Genomic DNA, 17,370 nt, shown 5'->3' with positions numbered 1-17,370 from the left:
TTTTTTAATGCTTATTCTGGTAATTTAGCAATTTTTGCAGTACACTATAATTAATGATTTCTAATATCACATCTGTCAAACAGAAGAATACAGGGTATCTATAAAAAAATTATCTTTTCTAATTTAAAGCAACCCTACAGGAGCTGCCAGTGTTGGTTTGTTTCTGTTGGTTTTAATAATGGGTGAAAGAAAATCTGTTAATGCTGGACATCTCTGAATATTTTGACAGCCGTTCCGCTCTCCTGAGTGTTGATAGATAAGATTAGAAATGTCTTGCACTCCTGCATCTCCTCCTGTGACTGTAGAGGAAAATCTCGGGTTATAAAGCTATGGATCTGGCTCATGGCGAGTCTTCAGGGCATGTCAGCACACGCTCGTTGCAGTTCCTAAATCGCACATCCAAATACCTGTCAGTCAGTGTTTCTACATCATGCCTGAGGGATTCTGGGATGGGTCGGTGTCAGTAAGCCATTTCGCCACACTCATGATGCAGGATTAGACAGGTGTTCGCAGGAGCATGGAGGCTATGTACAAGCAGAGAAGTTTGGATAGTGAATTTTTTTTTAGCTACACGTTGTATTCTGGGATCTATCTTTCAGATTAGTTATTTTTGCGCTATTGCTTTTTTCTTACCAACTGTGCATTGTAGTTTTTATCATCACACGCCTAACGCTGTTGACTAAATCCATGTCATGTTTTATAGGGATTTGAGGACCTATGCAAAGCATTTCTGTTGAATTGATCGTAAAACAGAGAGATCTAATATTTGCTTTCAATTTCCCTTTCAGGAATATGTCTTCCATCTGGAGCCCGGCAAGGAGGATTCTGGGAAGGGAAAGTGCCCATATGATCCAAAACTGAACAGTGTCTCCACTTTGATTAGTGAGTCCCTTCAACAATTCCATTCTAAGCTGTGCAAACATATTCCACTTTGATAAAGAGTTGGGTATTGAATGTGAAAAATCTACAGTATTTTGTGACAAATTTGTTGTAAATCTGTTGTATATTAGCTTTTCCTGTCTAAACAATCCCCAAACTAGCACATCATCAGCCAAGACCAAAAAACAGCACAAAGCCCCAATTTAGCAGGTCGTACACAGCAGGTAATTCAGCAAAACCCTTGACTAGGAAAACAACCGGCTAAACCATCTAATCAGCACAGCTTAGCAAAGCCCGCAACTAGCAAAACCACATGGCTAAGCATGTAAAACAATTTATCACAGTCTTACATGAAGTGTGACCTTAAAAGCCACAAACAAACATGACAAGGAAGCTTTTACAAACAATTTGGCATGCTATTCGTTGAAAGAACGCTTTAGTGCTTGCCTGTCTGATTGTATTTAACTACCACCTCATATATTAGAGTTGTTTGGTTGAATTTACAAGGCGTTCTGACAGGTTGGCACCTAGACGTTCCCTAAGAATCAACAATTTTGATCTGCCATCGGAAAAACCGCCGCCGGCAGAGCAAATAGACTGTCAACAAACTCATTCTACATCCAGCACGCTTCCTCTACAAACCCCTCCAATTGAACTCATATCTCCCGCTGTATGCAGAAGCAAGTGTGGGCAAAAACAGGCAGGCCCTGCGTTCTGGATTCCTCCAAGAGGGAATTAATCATGAGAGCGGCTCATGACAGCGCTCCGCCTGGCCGTGGTTCTGCGGCCCCTCCTTAACAGTCATGGCCTCTGCCAAGTACACGCTGAGACACCTGCTCAACTGAATTCTGCACACTCACACACACCCACACATATACACACACTTGACCTCCACACTACTTAACAAGGAACAAATTCCTCCAGAGGCAATAATAACCCCTCACATGCACATGCATAATGACCAGCGCATGTGAAACCCAGTGGGCATCAATCTTGTGCAGTGTGTAATGTATGTTGGCAGTTGCCATCAAGTAAGTTCACTGTAAGTTGAACAGTTGATCAGTTAAATGCTCATTTTCTGTGCCTTGATGAATTGCAATAATCCATCATCATGGGTGTGGCCGATGTTTCATTAAATAAAAGCTCATAAATCAAATGTATCATTCTTTTACATTCACAGACACTTACATTCTGACTTTCTCTTTTTATCTCTGTTCTTGTAAACCTTAGATGGAGAACTGTACGCAGGGGTGTATATTGATTTCATGGGGACAGACTCTGCTATTTTCCGAACTTTGGGGAAAAACACAATCATGCGTACTGACCAATACAACTCAAGATGGCTGAATGGTAAATAAGTTGATATGAATGTTTTTTTATTATTATTATTTTATTTTAGTAATATCTATATTTTGAATAAGTTGATATGAGTGGTATTTATTTTATTTTTATATTTTAACCCTAATCCGCCATTTATTTAATGATAAAAAAAAGAAAGCCAATAATTCACCCATATGCACAAGAAAAGTTTTTTTTCTTTTCTTGCTATTTGATGCAGTTAACTTAAATAGTCCTAATAATTTCACAAATTTTTCTATGAAAAGGCTGATAAATGTTGAATTGTGCAAATGTAAAATGACATTGCATGCTGTTTTTTTGTTTCTTTTTTTTCTCCCTCTCTTTCTTTTTCTTAGACCCCTCATTTGTCCATGTGCACCTTATCCCTGACAGCAACGAAAAAAACGATGACAAACTCTACTTTTTCTTCCGTGAGAAGTCTTCCGAGATGGGCCAGAGCCCCAAATTACAGTCACGCATCGGTCGAATCTGCCTGGTGAGCTAAAAGTTTGGACCTAAAATATGATGTGATGAATATGAAATTTGAGACATTCCTTACCGTACAGCATTTCTGAAAGAGATTCCAGCAACAGCCTAGAGCGAGCAAGCCGGGGTTTGTGGATACTTGACTGTGGCGTTTCTGTCTGCTAGCCGCTGACGTGCCGAAATCCACACATATTTGACCTCCCTGCTTACAATACTTCTCTCTATACATGTGACCCCTGAACCTGTGACCTTTTAACCTGTCAGGTCAGCCGTTCTGAGTATGATTGTTTCTTCACCAGAACGCACTATGGAAAAGATAGCTTATTCACTAGCACCACAGCGATTTGTCCCGAATGTGGAGCTTAACCACAAGTTCTTAATGAAAATAGCGCCAGACCACAGCTGCAAATTGAGCAGGGCAATGAAAACACACATGGAACGGCATGATTGAGCCACAGGGGTAAACTCAGGGGTTTGTGGTGCATCTTCTTGGGCTTAAAGTAAACTTGTGGGTGTGTTCATGTTTAGCTGTACTTGGCAGGGATAAATTCTGAAAAGTTCCTTGCAAACCCACATAAATGGATCAAATAACTTTTTGATTTTTTGAAATTTTAAGCTAAATGTGCAAAAAAGAGTTTGGATAATGGCTAGGTCATTGTTCTTAATATTTTTTTCAAAGTCAAGTTTGAAAATGGACCAAAAAAAAAAGCATCATAAGTAGTCCATATGACTGTAAATGTGCTTTTGAGTCTTTTGAAGCCTTATATAATAGTAATTTTCTCACTCAAAATCTTTGTTAGGGTTAAGGTAATCATAATTGGCTTAATACAAGAACCACAGTCAATGGCAGGAAATCAAGAATTTACACTAGCATTCAGAAGTTTGGGGTCAGTTAAATTTTAAAGATTTTTTAAAAGTCTTTTCAGGCTGCATTTATTTTACCAAAAATACAGTAAAAACAGTAAAACTGTTAAATATTATTACAATTTAAAAACAATTGTTTTCTATTTGAATATATATTAAAATGTAATTTATTCATGCGAAGGCAAAGCTGTTATGCTGCTTAATATTTTTGTGAAAGCCGTGATGCATTTTTAATGGTTTCTTCGATGAATAGAAAGGTCAAAAACAGGAATTATTTGAAATACAAAATTTTCTTAACATTATAAACATTTTTACTGTCACTTTTGATTCAATGCATTCTTACAGAATCAAAAAAAATAAATCTTTAGCATATAAACAGTTAGCATATATACAGTACAAACGTCTTCATCGATGGGGTTGTGTATTTTTTGTAACATGCATGTGTTTATTGAGCTGTTTCATATGTGGAACCACATGGTGGTATATGACTGTACATGTGTGTTTGTGTGGGTGGCTGGGTTTTTGTGTTTATCCGCTTTCTGTTTTGTGTTTAGAGGTGTGTTTATAAGAGTGCGTGGTCTCTGTTGCACGGCCCCCCCAGGTCTTTGTTTATGAGTCGGGGTCATGTGGTGACCTAGCACGCAAACACACCCCTGCGATCAGGACTTTATGGATCACCCTCCGGAGAACCAGCCATTCTGCTTCTCACTTCTGAACCCATCTGGTCACCATCCACCCGCTCACAAAGATTTTTAGCTACTATTAATAACAATAAGTCGTGAGAATAAAGATGAAACCCGCAGAGAGCCTGGGGTATGATCGTTCATATCATGTAGACTAATACATGATCGAATATAACTAATTTAGCTGCAACTGTTAAAGTTGCTAATCTGTTTTTGCTTCCTGTAAACTTAATGTCCTATCATAATAAAGGCAAAAATGGCGAAAATAAATAAAAAAAAAAAAAATAAAAAAAATTAATTCTTCCTAACTCCTATTTTCTTATTTTCTCACTTGAGAATACAATTATGAATAGTTTCTATTTACAAAAGCATTTCTTAAAGATAAATCTTAAGAAGAATTTGAATGCCTGAAAAAAAGTTGTTCTTAAGAATCACTGTAAATAACCTCTGAAAGTTAGGATAACCTCCAACTTGTCTTAAATTCCCAAAAATATGATGTTTAATGAATTTATTGATTCTCATCAAGCCTGTTGCAACAAAAACAGTTTGAATACTTATTGTGGATTTTATATAATCTGCTGGCAAAGCAAAAAGTTCTTTATTTATTTTTTTTAATTCAGTTGATTAGCACGTACACCATACATTCCGAAAGTTTGTCCCTTTCTTTATAAGAAAAAAAAAAGTTCTTTAAGAAAACATTTGAGAATTTATTAGAATATAAGTACTTAATAGAAACATTCTTAAAAATGTTTTAGAATGTATCTTAAGAAATGTCTTAAATTCTTTCTTAATAAGATTTTGTGAATCTGGCCCATGGTTTTTCATTTCCATGACTCAATGATCCAAGTCATAGCAGTTAACGTCTAGTTTACAGACTACTTTTATGCTGTTATGATGTTTGCATGTCCTTTTTGAAGCTTAAAAGCTCCAGTCCCCATTTAATGTATTTAAATTGTATGGGGAAATCATATTTGTGTTCCACATAAGAAAGTACTGTAAGTGAACCCGTTTTGGAATAACATAATGATGAATAAGTAATTACAGCTTTTTTATTTTTGGGTGAACTTTCCCTTCATGCCTTCAAACGAATACTGTAGGTTGTGATTGATGTCAGATGATAAATCAGGAATTCCTCAACCACCCTCTCCCAAAAATTTGGCTGGCCATCAGACCAAATGGGTGCGTTTTGTGAATCAGACGAGACACTATTTGCAATCTTGTCTTCTCACAGCTAACTTTTCCTGGCTGTGTGTTCCTCTCTCTCCCGCTGCGGAGGGGCTTGCCATGAATTAAATACAGCTATTTCACCTCTCTTTGATTTCAACTCAAACCAATGGCTCTCAACGTGTGTGTGTTTACAGAACGATGATGGCGGTCACTGCTGCTTGGTCAACAAGTGGAGCACCTTCCTGAAAGCCCGTCTCATCTGCTCAGTCCCAGGAGCTGATGGGATTGAAACACATTTCGACGAGCTCAGTAAGTCTCACTCTGTTCATCTCCAACAGATAAAGTCATCAGTTGAAAGGCCCCATTTCAGCTATTTAAAAGTGGTTTGCGTTGGCCGGAGGCCAGTCAGGGATCACTTTAGCTGTATGTGAATGAGAAAGATCTTCCCCTGGTTAGTCAGGTTTCAGTGGCCCTGTCCAATGTCGCCCACACCCTACTACAAAACCACATGCAAACCCTCCATCCACCCACAACATCCTGGATCCCCTAACGTGGGCCTCCAGGTCTGCATTTACACCAGGCCAGGTGACATACCTCACCCTCCCTGCCACATGGCACCAGATTCCCCCCTTGTCCATATGCAGAGATGGATAATGGCTAATTTGGAGCTGACTTACAGAAATAAACCCTCTTTTTTCCAAACAAAAGGCTCTTTTGAGAAGGCTGAAGGTGTGGGAGATGTGCCTTGAGCTATTGGGAGACTTGAAGGGAGTTCGGATGACGTCCAGAGAGAAGGCCATGCCCTGTGGATGGATCAGGTGGACCGTCAGGAATCCCGGGTCCACTAAGGGTGTCTCTCTCGCACTTGAGGTCATTTCCAGACTATTTGGCCTCAGTGATGTAGGGAAACGGCGGGTTATGATCATGCAGGAATTTATTACTGTTGCTTATATTAAAAGAGCAGATTTGCGCTCTTGAGCACAGTCGCTCAACTCTTATAAACACGTTTGGCTCTTTATTAGTGGGGAGGATGTTTACACAGGCTCGTGGAGAGGTGAGGATTAGCTGTGTGTTGAAGGAGGGATGTTCAGGCATTTTTAATAAGGCAATAAAGCTGTAGTTTGTTGTGAGTTGTGGCAGTCTACTAATGAGCTGGATTAAGCTTTTATCAGAATACAGATGGAGTTGTGCTTAAGTACAGCTTGTCATAGTAGTAGTCAGAATAATCATACATTACACATTTACATTCTATGGAAATCTGAAGATTTCTAATACTGTATATACAGTATGATTCAAAGTTTGGGGTCAGTAAGAAGTCTTTTATTTGATAAAATAATACAGTAAAAACATTAAGAATATATATTATTACAATTTAAAATAACTGTTTCTCTTTTAAAATATAAAGTGTAATTTATTCCTGTGATGCAAAGCTGAATTTTCAGCTTCATTACTCCAGTCTTCAGTGTCACGTGATCCTTCAGAAATCATTCTAATATGATGATTTGCTGCTCATTTCTTATCATATATATATATATATATATATATATATATATATATATATATATATATATATATATATATATATATATATTAAATATAAAGTTCAACAGAATAGCATTTATTTGAAAAAGAAAAATAATGTTAACTATTGCTATCATAGCATGAATTTTAGCAATCCAAACAATTCTTGATGCATTACAAACCAAATACCATCCTATATGGTTTTTTTATTGCATATTGTTGCACTTTGAAATAGGCCACATAAGTTAATAAATGCTGTTTCATGTTTTCAATTAAATTTCCTGCATTTTCTGTTCAGTATTATTGAGAGTGATAGTGTAGATGTATACATAGATTCTATACAGCTGCAGTGCTCATGGAGACTCTGGCTTTGCATTAAGGAGATTATGGGAGTTTGAACAGTTGGCAGACTTTAAGGATTTGGCAAATTCATCCCAGATGGCCAAATGTTTGTTAAAAAACTTCTGTAAAGATTTGTCATTTTAAAAGTATGTGTTCATCCCTGTTGATGATCTTTAGATATATGCCATTAACTGCATTTGTCCTGCTGTGAAGGAGAAAGGTGGAGGAAATTTGCCTCAGGTTACCAAATGCATTGGCACGGGCAAGAGAGAGAGAGAGAGAGAGAGAGAGAGCTTTCAAAGTGATATTAGTTGAAAGCATAAGAAAACTAAGGGGATGGACCATGTTGCAGGCTGAATTTGAACCTGTATATCCAACATGAACTTCTCAGTGTGTCTGGAATATGTGCATTAACCAATATACCACAGTGATTTTTTCATTTATAAGATCATGAGTTTCTAGCACAGTGAATGAGTTATGAATGAATTTTTGGTTGTCTTATAAGCCATGTCTTTGATCCATATGCACATGATGCTTTACCTGCGCTATACTGTACATACAGCTACACTCAGATACGGTATAACGGTTGGCAGGATATGTGTGTGAGGCAATAGGAACCATACTGTATGTTTTGCTATCCTCATCTTTATTTTCCTGTGAGTTCTCCCTGAGGAGCACTTGAGTAGTCCTTAAACACACACTTATTTCCTTGCACACACAAATACACATATGCACACATAAGTGTTTATGCAAGCCAACTCAGCAAGTTTCATAATAGTGATGACATGTAATGTCTTTTCTTTTACCATTGATTGTCTCCTTCACATTATTTACTGTCCAGTTTACCGTTAATTGAAAACTGATGTAAAATAAGATGAAAAAATATATAATATAATATATATATATTAGATGTAAGAAATGAAGTGCTGAAAACACAAAGAAAAATTCTCATTACTTCAGAGATGGTGAGTGAAATGCAGTGAGAAACTCTGAGTCACAGGAAGTTTGTCCCAAGATTCATTACATGCGCTTGATTTATGCACTGCAAATATTAGCAAAGTGTTCTCCAGCCTTTTCACTGCAATGCTGTTCTGTGTTTGTGTCTTTTAGGGGATGTGTACATACAGCCTACGCAGGACACTAAAAATCCCGTCATCTATGGGGTCTTCTCTGTGTCTGGGTGAGTTTAAATACGTCTATATCTTCCTCCATCTGGAAACTGTAGTAAATACTGGAATGGATTGTTTAGCATGGGCAGTTGTCCACTGCATTTGCATCTGTTTTTCACATGTACACTTTTAAACACTTTATATAGAACAGGTTCTATATATTAATTTTATAACAAAAACTGACATATTTTCCCCCCAGCTCTGTATTCAAAGGCTCAGCGGTCTGCGTCTACTCAATGGCAGACATTCGGATGGTGTTCAATGGACCTTTTGCTCACAAAGAAGGTCCCAATTATCAGTGGGTGGCCTACTCTGGAAAAATCCCCTACCCTCGTCCAGGAACAGTGAGTTTAACCCTCTTATGAACCAAAAACCAAAAATTAGATGAATTATTGCCACACTGGTATAGAAATATGAATCTAGACCTGCTGTTGAAGGTTAAAACCAAGCTAAAAGCACAAATTATAAGTGGGGTTTAGCCTTAAGATCTCAGCCTTTAGTGCTACTGTATCAAGAGAAAACAGAGATCTCATTGGCTAAGGTTGGTCCCCTTCACCCATTTCTGCTAGTGTCCTGGTGGGACTTTCACCCCTAACATGAAGTCCACGAAAGACTACCCTGACGAGGTCATCAACTTCATGCGGAACCATCCCACCATGTACAATACTGTGTATCCGGTGCACAAGCGCCCCCTGGTGGTCAGGACCAACGTAGACTATGAGTTCACCACCATCACTGTGGACCAGGTGACTGCAGCCGATGGCAACTACGAAGTGCTCTTCCTGGGTACAGGTGAGTTTAGAAACTTGCCTGATTTTTACATATTCAGATTTTTTTCTTTGTTATGTGCAATAAAATATGCACAGTTACATATAAACAACTTCAAATAAGATATTTTGTAGAGAACAGGGTTATTGTAGTTTATTTTTAATTTAGTTTTTATTTCAGGTTTTTATTTATATTATTTTAAATTAGTCTTTTCAGTTTAGTTGAGTTTTCATTTGAATTCAAACCTTTTTTATAGTCATATAAAAATAAACGTTGATATTTATTGTTAGTTTTCATTTTAGATTTAGTATTTTTGGGGTGCCAAAATAGAGCTAATGCTCTAACTGTTGTCATTTAAAAATGTTTAACAATATTACATTTCCCCATGCAATCTAGTGTTGTTGCTATCTAATGGCATTTTTATATTTAATGCAGACAGTATGTAAAGGTTTAAAATTTTTTAATATACTGAGTCTCGAAAAAGGAATCAAATAAATTTTTTTTACAAGTTGTAACAAAAACTTGCTAAACTATTATCGAGACACTGAAACTGCTGCAGGATACAGGGAAAAAACAGTCTGTTTCATTCCTTCTCAGTGTACTGTACATTTATAAGAGGAGGTGAAAGCATCTGACTGTACTTAGATGGATGTTAAACTCCAGAAAAGGGTTTTGTGTTTCCATCTTTCTGTTCTTGATAGAAAAACTGTGAATGCAGCACCTTAAGGCTGCAGGGTCACGTTACAAGAATCCATCAACCTAGAACAGTTGATCTGCCTAACTCTCGTCTCCTTTTCAAACTTTCTTTTAACCTTAAAGAGTCAGAGTGACATCACTTTTTTGGTCTTGTCATGCTGTAGTTTATGCCTTTATGTCTGCTTATCTTGCTTTTGAGGCTGAGAGGCTAATCAACTCTGCGTTGCCCATTTCACCTACAAGCACTCACAGGAACGTCCCTGGCTTTCAGCGGCAGTCGCTCGCTTGCATTCAGAGCTCAGGTTAGATGTATTGCTCCGGTTGCAATAAATCTCTGGTGACGTGCACAGAAGGAATGCAACGGGCACGGTTAAATCAAACTAGCATTTTGGTCAGACACAGCCACTGAAATACGTTTTTCAGCAGAGCCTGACAAAGTACAGCCGAGCTGAAAGATGAGTATACTGTGAAAACAAAAGACAAAAGAGGGATTTTCAAAGGAAGTGATGGTGTATGGAAAATGTGAAGGGTCTACGTGGTAGATGGGACAGAAAGAAAGAGTAACTCAAGTGTCTCAGTACATACTCAGGATTTTATCAAGACTTAAGATGCAAAGACAATAGGCTTGGAAAATGGAATAGACAAAGTTGTCAAAGGAATATCATGGTGCTTTGAATGTTTTGTGCACATGGAAAGAGGCAGTTTAATTACTTGTGGTTGGCTCAGTTTGACTGTCTTTCTATTTGGCCTACAGACAGAGGTACAGTACAGAAGGTTATCGTCCTGCCCAGAGATGACCTGCAGACAGAGGAACTACTGCTAGAGGAAGTGGAGGTCTTTAAGGTGAGATCTGCACCGGGGTCTCCAGGTGCACACTAACTTCTTAATATTACATGCTCTTTGAAATACTTATTTCTGATTGGCCAAATGTGAGAATTTTAAATGGGCAAATATTTTTGAGTACTGGCCACGAAATTGTATATTTGTGACCCTGGACCACAAAACCAGTCGTAAGGGTAAATCTTTTCGAAATTGAGATTTATGGATAATCTGAAAAAAATAAGCTTTCAATTGATGTTAGGATAGGACAATATTTGGCCGAGATACAACCATTTTAATATCTGGAATCTGAGGGTGCAAAAAAAATCAAAATATTGAGAAAATCGCCTTTAAAGTTGTCCAAATGAAGTTCTTAGCAATGCATATTACTAATCAAAAATTAAGTTTTGATATATTTACTTTAGGAAATTTACAAAATATCTTCATGGAACATGATCTTTACTTAATGTCCTAATGATTTTTGGCATAAAAAAGAAAAATCAATCATTTTGACCCATACAATGTATTTTTGGCTATTGCTACAAATATACCCCAGCGACCTGAGACTGGTTTTGTGCTCCAGGGTCACATTTGACCATTGTCTCAGATTTATGCTGGTTTAATGCATTGCATTTCTGTTTAATTTACTTGACTTTATTATATCAGTTAGATTTTTGTTTTTTAAAGACGTATTTTATGTTCAACAAGGCTGCATTTATTTGATCAAAAACACAATAAAAACATGAATATTGTTATTATTACAATTTAAAATAACTCTTTTCTGTTTTAAAATATTTTAAAATGAAAAGTTTTTCTGTGACGCAAAGCTGAATTTTTCATGCAAAATAATAAATTGTAATATTTCACTTTCAGGTCCCTACTCCCATCACAACTATGAAGCTTTCTTCAAAACGGGTAAGAATTTGCTGTTTACTAAACCTGATAACACAGTTCACAAACAATGATGTTTTATATAAAATACTGGAGGAATACCTTAACCCATGAAGAGGAAAACAGTAACTCCACTTAAGATAGACGTGCAGCTGCTATCTGTCTCTGTAATCCTTAAGCCGCTTTCACATGGGGATAACAATTTTACAGATGTATGAAGATAAAATATTGACTTTTCATTGATTGTGTTTTATTCTTGCATCATAATTGGGATTGTTGGCAGATGTGGCATGACATCATTTCTAGGCTGTAATTTAAACCCTAGTTCTCCCAGAAAAGCTGATTTAAAACAGCTGATCCTAAAAACAGAAATGCCAAGTTTCTAAACGCTGGAGGAAAGAAAAAGGTTTATTATCAGAACAGGCTTAAATTTGCAGTTCAGAACCTGCACAGACCTGTCTGCATCTTTAATTCATCACTTTAGAGCTGGGACAGTAGGGTTTCTTCTTTCCAAAGAGGGTTGAAAGTAGAAAATGTACCTTGAAGTTTTAGCATCAAATTATATTTCTAAAGGGAGAAAAAAAAAAAAGACTGTCACTCTGCATAACAATATGTTTCTGTTTTGCTGCAGCAACAACTATATGTAGCGTCAGCGGTTGGTGTGACTCATCTGGCACTGCACAGGTGTGATGTCTATGGCGAGGCCTGCGCAGACTGCTGTTTGGCCCGGGACCCTTATTGTGCATGGGATGGCAAGTCCTGTTCTCGGTACTCTGCCTCACAGAAGAGGTAAATATGCCAAAGCACTTCAGAACCAAATGACATTTACACAGGAGTGTGTCATCACTGTGTTAGTCAGCTTCTTTATACATATCTCTTTTTAGCTATGTACAGTGTGATCACGTTTGATTTTAAAATGTCAGAGCAACAGGGTAGTGGTTAGTCTGTATTTTCTAGACAGAGAGAAATGCAGATCTGAATCCAGTTCCCCATGTCTCTCTTCCATAATTTCTTAATAATCAGGCCTTCTTTTTAATTACACTGATAGGAAATAATGAAATGCACATTAATAAGATCCAAAACCTCAATAAAACAAAAATAATTCCAAAACTCATACACATCAAAGATCACATTCCAGTTATGTGCGTTCATGAGGATTCGATCCTCATTTACAGTCACAGCCTCCTAATTTCTGGAAATGTTGTTCATTAGATATTGCAACTAAAGATCTTTTGCTTTCATGCATTAGCCACGTTGGACAATTTCAGGGTGGATCACAGTTTTAATTTAAAAGCATCTGCTAAATGCATTCATTTTAATTTATCCCAAAGTGTTTGAGACAAACAGGTTTCCGTATGGATCCTATTTAGCGAAGGGTGAGTTTTCTTATTGTGAAGTGGGAGGTATTTTTTCCCCAAAATTTGTAATAAAAAAAAAAAATGACTGAAACAGATTGAACTTTCTTCCTCTACTGAACTTTACATGTACAGCAATATTATGTGTTCATCCTGGCCGACCATCATATCTTTAGTGTGGCTGAATGCACAGCGTGATTTACTTAAACAACATTGTTTGAGTTGGAAAAAAAAAACTAAAAATGGTGTTTGTTGAAACTGAGAATTGGAGTAAGTATTGGAAGTATTTTCATACTTTGTCAGATATAGGTGGAAATTAATTTCTTATTTTGTCATATTGGCTTCCTTTCAGACGCAGTCGGCGACAGGATGTGAAATACGGGAATCCCATACGGCAGTGCAGAGGATACAATTCCAACAGTAAGCTACTAGTCTTGATTAGTTTTTTTTTTTCACTTCTAAAGTAAATATGTCCGTTGTAAGCACAATTAATTCATTGATAAATCATTCACAGCTAATACTTGTTTTCATATCATGACACTTTTATCAACATAATCAGTTCATGAATTCAGTTTTATTTGCTTTTTATTTGATTTGTGAAATTTGTTTATAGAAATTAAATACAGTCATGCTTTCTTTGTACAACCATTATGAGCTGTTAGCAGAAAACCTCATTCTGCTCTGATCTGAATTTTTGTAGTGTTAAGTTTATTTACATTACTGTAGTTTGACTGACACGACTTTCGTTCTACTGGCTCTGCTCTAATGGTCAGCTCTCATTTTCGCTCAAGTGCTGTGTTAATGTCAATGAGAGATGACGTGTTTTTCTTGTTGTCCAGCTAATAAGAACACTCTGGAGACGGTGCAGTATGGGGTGGAGGGCAGCAGCACGTTTTTAGAGTGCCAGGCCAGATCACCCCATGCTGCCATTAAATGGCATCTCCACCGAGACAACAGCGATAGAAGGAGAGAGGTGAGGACACACATGTACATATACATGCATAAGTAAATAGTATAGATGCACAATATGCCAGTGACCATAATGGGATGAGCCAATATTTGCATTTTTTTAAATTCAGCATCATCCTTTTTAGACAGATGCTGGAAGGATTTTTTTTTTTTTTTTTAAGTAGATTGTTTTGTGCAATGTAAAAAAAAAAAAAAATATATATATATATATATATATATATATATATATATATATATATATATATATATACAGTATATGTATATATTAATTAAAAAATATATTTTTAAATATTTCTGTACATAGTATAATTACCTTTTACACATACAACATATATATATGTATATGTGTGTATGTATATGTATATGTATATATATATATATATATATATATAAAATGTAAATTATAATATAAATTAAATAAATATCAATTTACATATCATTTTACATATATGTTTTTTGTTAATATTTATATATAGTATGTACTGTAGTAAAAACTTAAATTGTAAATTAATAATTATAGAATTAAATTTATAATGAGTAAATATTTATAATATAATATTTATAATAAGTATAATCACATAAAATGCTACTTAAGTATAGTGTATTTACACGTCATTTTTATATCATTTTATCAGTTATATGATAAAAATTATTACTGATTATTGGTATCGGCCAACCGTAATTTTTATATATATATAGTGCAAAAGTAATAAATAAATAAGCAGTCTCAATGATACATCCAAAGTTCACTCTTTTATAAATCATCGCTGTTTTTGTGTGTTTCTTCAGGTCCGTACCGATGGGCGCGTGTTGAAGACAGATCAAGGCTTACTACTGCCTTCCCTCCAGTCCTCAGACTCTGGCATCTACGTTTGCACAGCCACAGAGAAGAACTTCAAGCACACCTTGGTCAAACTTCAGCTGGTGGTCTTGACCAACCAGGCCGTCAACAACATCCTGGTGGAAACGGGCCGTCCGGCGGCTTCTTCGCTCCAATCCAGCACCTGGACCCCCAGCGCCGGACAATACAAAGACCTTCTGACTATCCTCAGTCAGCCTGAGATGGGCCTCATAAACCAGTACTGCCAGGACTATTGGCAGTACGGAGACCCGCTGACGGGGGCCATCAAGGCCCAAGACCTCAAAGAGCTGAAGGAACAGAAGAAACCGCGGAATCGCAGACATCACGGGGATGAAGAGGAGACATGAGGGGGTTTCCCCCCCGGTCCTAAAGGGAAAGACTTCTAAAAGAGTAAAACCTGGATTAAAAAAAGAAAAACTTCCATCAAATGAAACGAACTTTGCAAGCAACAAACGGAATTCCCTTTTAACAGATAAAGATGATATCATACACAGTATTTATTGTAGGTTGTATATAGTACCATTCTGTGGATTTCTTTGTACTTAAATAGAAAAATGAATGCTCTTTGTGTATAAGTACCTAACGGGCAAATATTATTGTAATATTATTTTTATTGTCACAACTACAAACAGAACCAGAGAAATCTTCATTTTCCATCTTCTGGGCATTGACGATTCATATATAAACTCATAGACTATGAACTATGTTGAACTGAGATGGTTAAGGAAAGAGCGACTGGGAATGAATCTTCCCCCTTGGACTCTTCACACAGAAAGACATTTGGAAAATGCGGGGCAGGAGACGCTGACATCATAACGCTCCTTACCACTAGTCCCACCCCTAAGTGCATTCTGGTCCCTCATTTGTTACAATGATACACCAGCTCATATTGTCTTCCTAATGTCACTCTATATGCACATACATCTGTTTCCCTTGCACAAATGTTTAAGGTAATCAAGTTTTGTGGCACAGGTTTTTTTGTGACTGGACTCAATCAAGTTTTGAGAGCTCTCAGTATGCTTTTATTGTTTTTTTATGCCACTTTTGAAAAGACTAAAAGCACAAAACATCTCACAGCGCGATGATGCCATGAATGCACAAAAATAGGAAAGCATGTCCTGGTCATATTTCATCCTTTAAATTTTTTTTTCCCTGTAAATCCATACATTTTCATTCATTTCAATTTAATCCATAAGTTTTTTTTTCCATACATTTTCCATAAAGTCATTCATTTAAACCGTTGTTTTCATCTAATTTTATTTTATTTACGGTATTACACTAATTTTAAATTGGTATAACATGTTTAGATGAACAGATACTAATATTATTTAAATATTATTTAAAGAATTTAAAGAATCTTCTCATTACAGTGAGAATTTGATTTTTTTATTTTTTTCATTATGATAGAAAACTGTTATTGGTAGTAAAAACAAGGACCTATTTTTAAGCTATACACACACACACACACACACACACACACACACACACACACACACACACACACATATATATATATATATATATATATAGGGGTGAAATATGATCTGGTACTGTTTTGTGAGATTCAGCTAATTATGGCTCATAGCCTAAAAATTTATTTAGATAAACTGGTGAAGGCTGCAATATTATAAAAGACACATTCTGATATAAGACAAAATCTACAATTTTTTTTTTTCAGAATGTGTTCACACAGGTTTAAACTACTCAAAGTCTTGGGAAGCTGGCTTTTCATTGTGTGCATGATTTATATAGTGATATCGTAATAACGAAATTAAACATAGCTACTTTGCAGTTCTTTCTGTTCATATATTTCTATGGTCAGGTCAGTGTTGGACAGAAGGCTGATGGTCTTCCTCTGCGTGGCTTACACAGCCAAAACAGACGGCAACTATTCACCTTAAAATGATGACTTTTTCCTCAACAGTTAATGGTATTGTTACTATTCCTGCAAAGCGCCACATGGCCCCGAAAACCAGTGTGAAGCAGTGTCTTACATTGAGAGAAAATGGTTGTACAATTTCTTGGTATTTTTAAGATGTGTCTTTAGAAATGTTTGTGTTTTTATTTTGTCATCAGTTTGAGACTAAATTCACAGGTGATGTTACTGTAATAATTGTGTAAATGATTTTCTTTCCCCTCTTGCTGTTGCTAACTAATAAATTAAAGCTCTATATTTTATAGTAATTCAGCTGTTCATTTTTCTTCATCAGTTTATTCTTTGTTCAAAGACTTGTAAAGGTTTTCTGGGGAAGAAACCAGGACTGAGGATGGATTTGATGGTATGTTTGAGAAAGTGAAACTATGTGGGAATAATATTTCACTATTATAGCTCTTGCATGCTGTCACAGTGGTGGTATTTCTGTAGAAATGCATATTTATCAAACAACTTTATCCAAAAATGAAACATTCTGTCATTTACTTACCCTCATGTCGTTCCAAACCTGTATGACTTTTCTCTTAAATGCAAAAATACAAAAACATGTTCAGCATATATGTAATGAGCAGGAACTGGCCAGATCCAGATTGTACAGTACTATAGCATTGGCATTAAAGTGCTCCAT

At 36.4% G+C, this 17,370-nt stretch overlaps 1 protein-coding gene across 1 annotated transcript in view; it reads left to right on the top strand.

Annotated features, from left to right (window-relative positions):
• LOC109099044 (semaphorin-3F-like) overlaps nucleotides 1-16,993 on the top strand; it is a 58,674-nt gene extending 41,681 nt beyond the window's left edge. Inside the window, exons 7-19 of the mRNA XM_042766665.1 lie at nucleotides 789-882; nucleotides 2,110-2,229; nucleotides 2,574-2,713; nucleotides 5,612-5,726; nucleotides 8,391-8,460; nucleotides 8,649-8,793; nucleotides 9,019-9,241; nucleotides 10,668-10,756; nucleotides 11,606-11,647; nucleotides 12,255-12,412; nucleotides 13,331-13,398; nucleotides 13,818-13,951; nucleotides 14,737-16,993. Coding sequence (XP_042622599.1) covers nucleotides 789-882; nucleotides 2,110-2,229; nucleotides 2,574-2,713; nucleotides 5,612-5,726; nucleotides 8,391-8,460; nucleotides 8,649-8,793; nucleotides 9,019-9,241; nucleotides 10,668-10,756; nucleotides 11,606-11,647; nucleotides 12,255-12,412; nucleotides 13,331-13,398; nucleotides 13,818-13,951; nucleotides 14,737-15,156 — 1,818 coding nt within the window. The 3' untranslated portion in view covers nucleotides 15,157-16,993. The remainder of the gene's footprint in view (nucleotides 1-788; nucleotides 883-2,109; nucleotides 2,230-2,573; nucleotides 2,714-5,611; nucleotides 5,727-8,390; nucleotides 8,461-8,648; nucleotides 8,794-9,018; nucleotides 9,242-10,667; nucleotides 10,757-11,605; nucleotides 11,648-12,254; nucleotides 12,413-13,330; nucleotides 13,399-13,817; nucleotides 13,952-14,736) is intronic.
• Nucleotides 16,994-17,370: the final 377 nt, after the last annotated feature.

This window comes from Cyprinus carpio, chromosome A11 (assembly GCF_018340385.1).
Source record: "Cyprinus carpio isolate SPL01 chromosome A11, ASM1834038v1, whole genome shotgun sequence".
NCBI lineage: Eukaryota > Metazoa > Chordata > Actinopteri > Cypriniformes > Cyprinidae > Cyprinus > Cyprinus carpio.
This window is presented reverse-complemented; position numbering and strand designations above follow the sequence as displayed.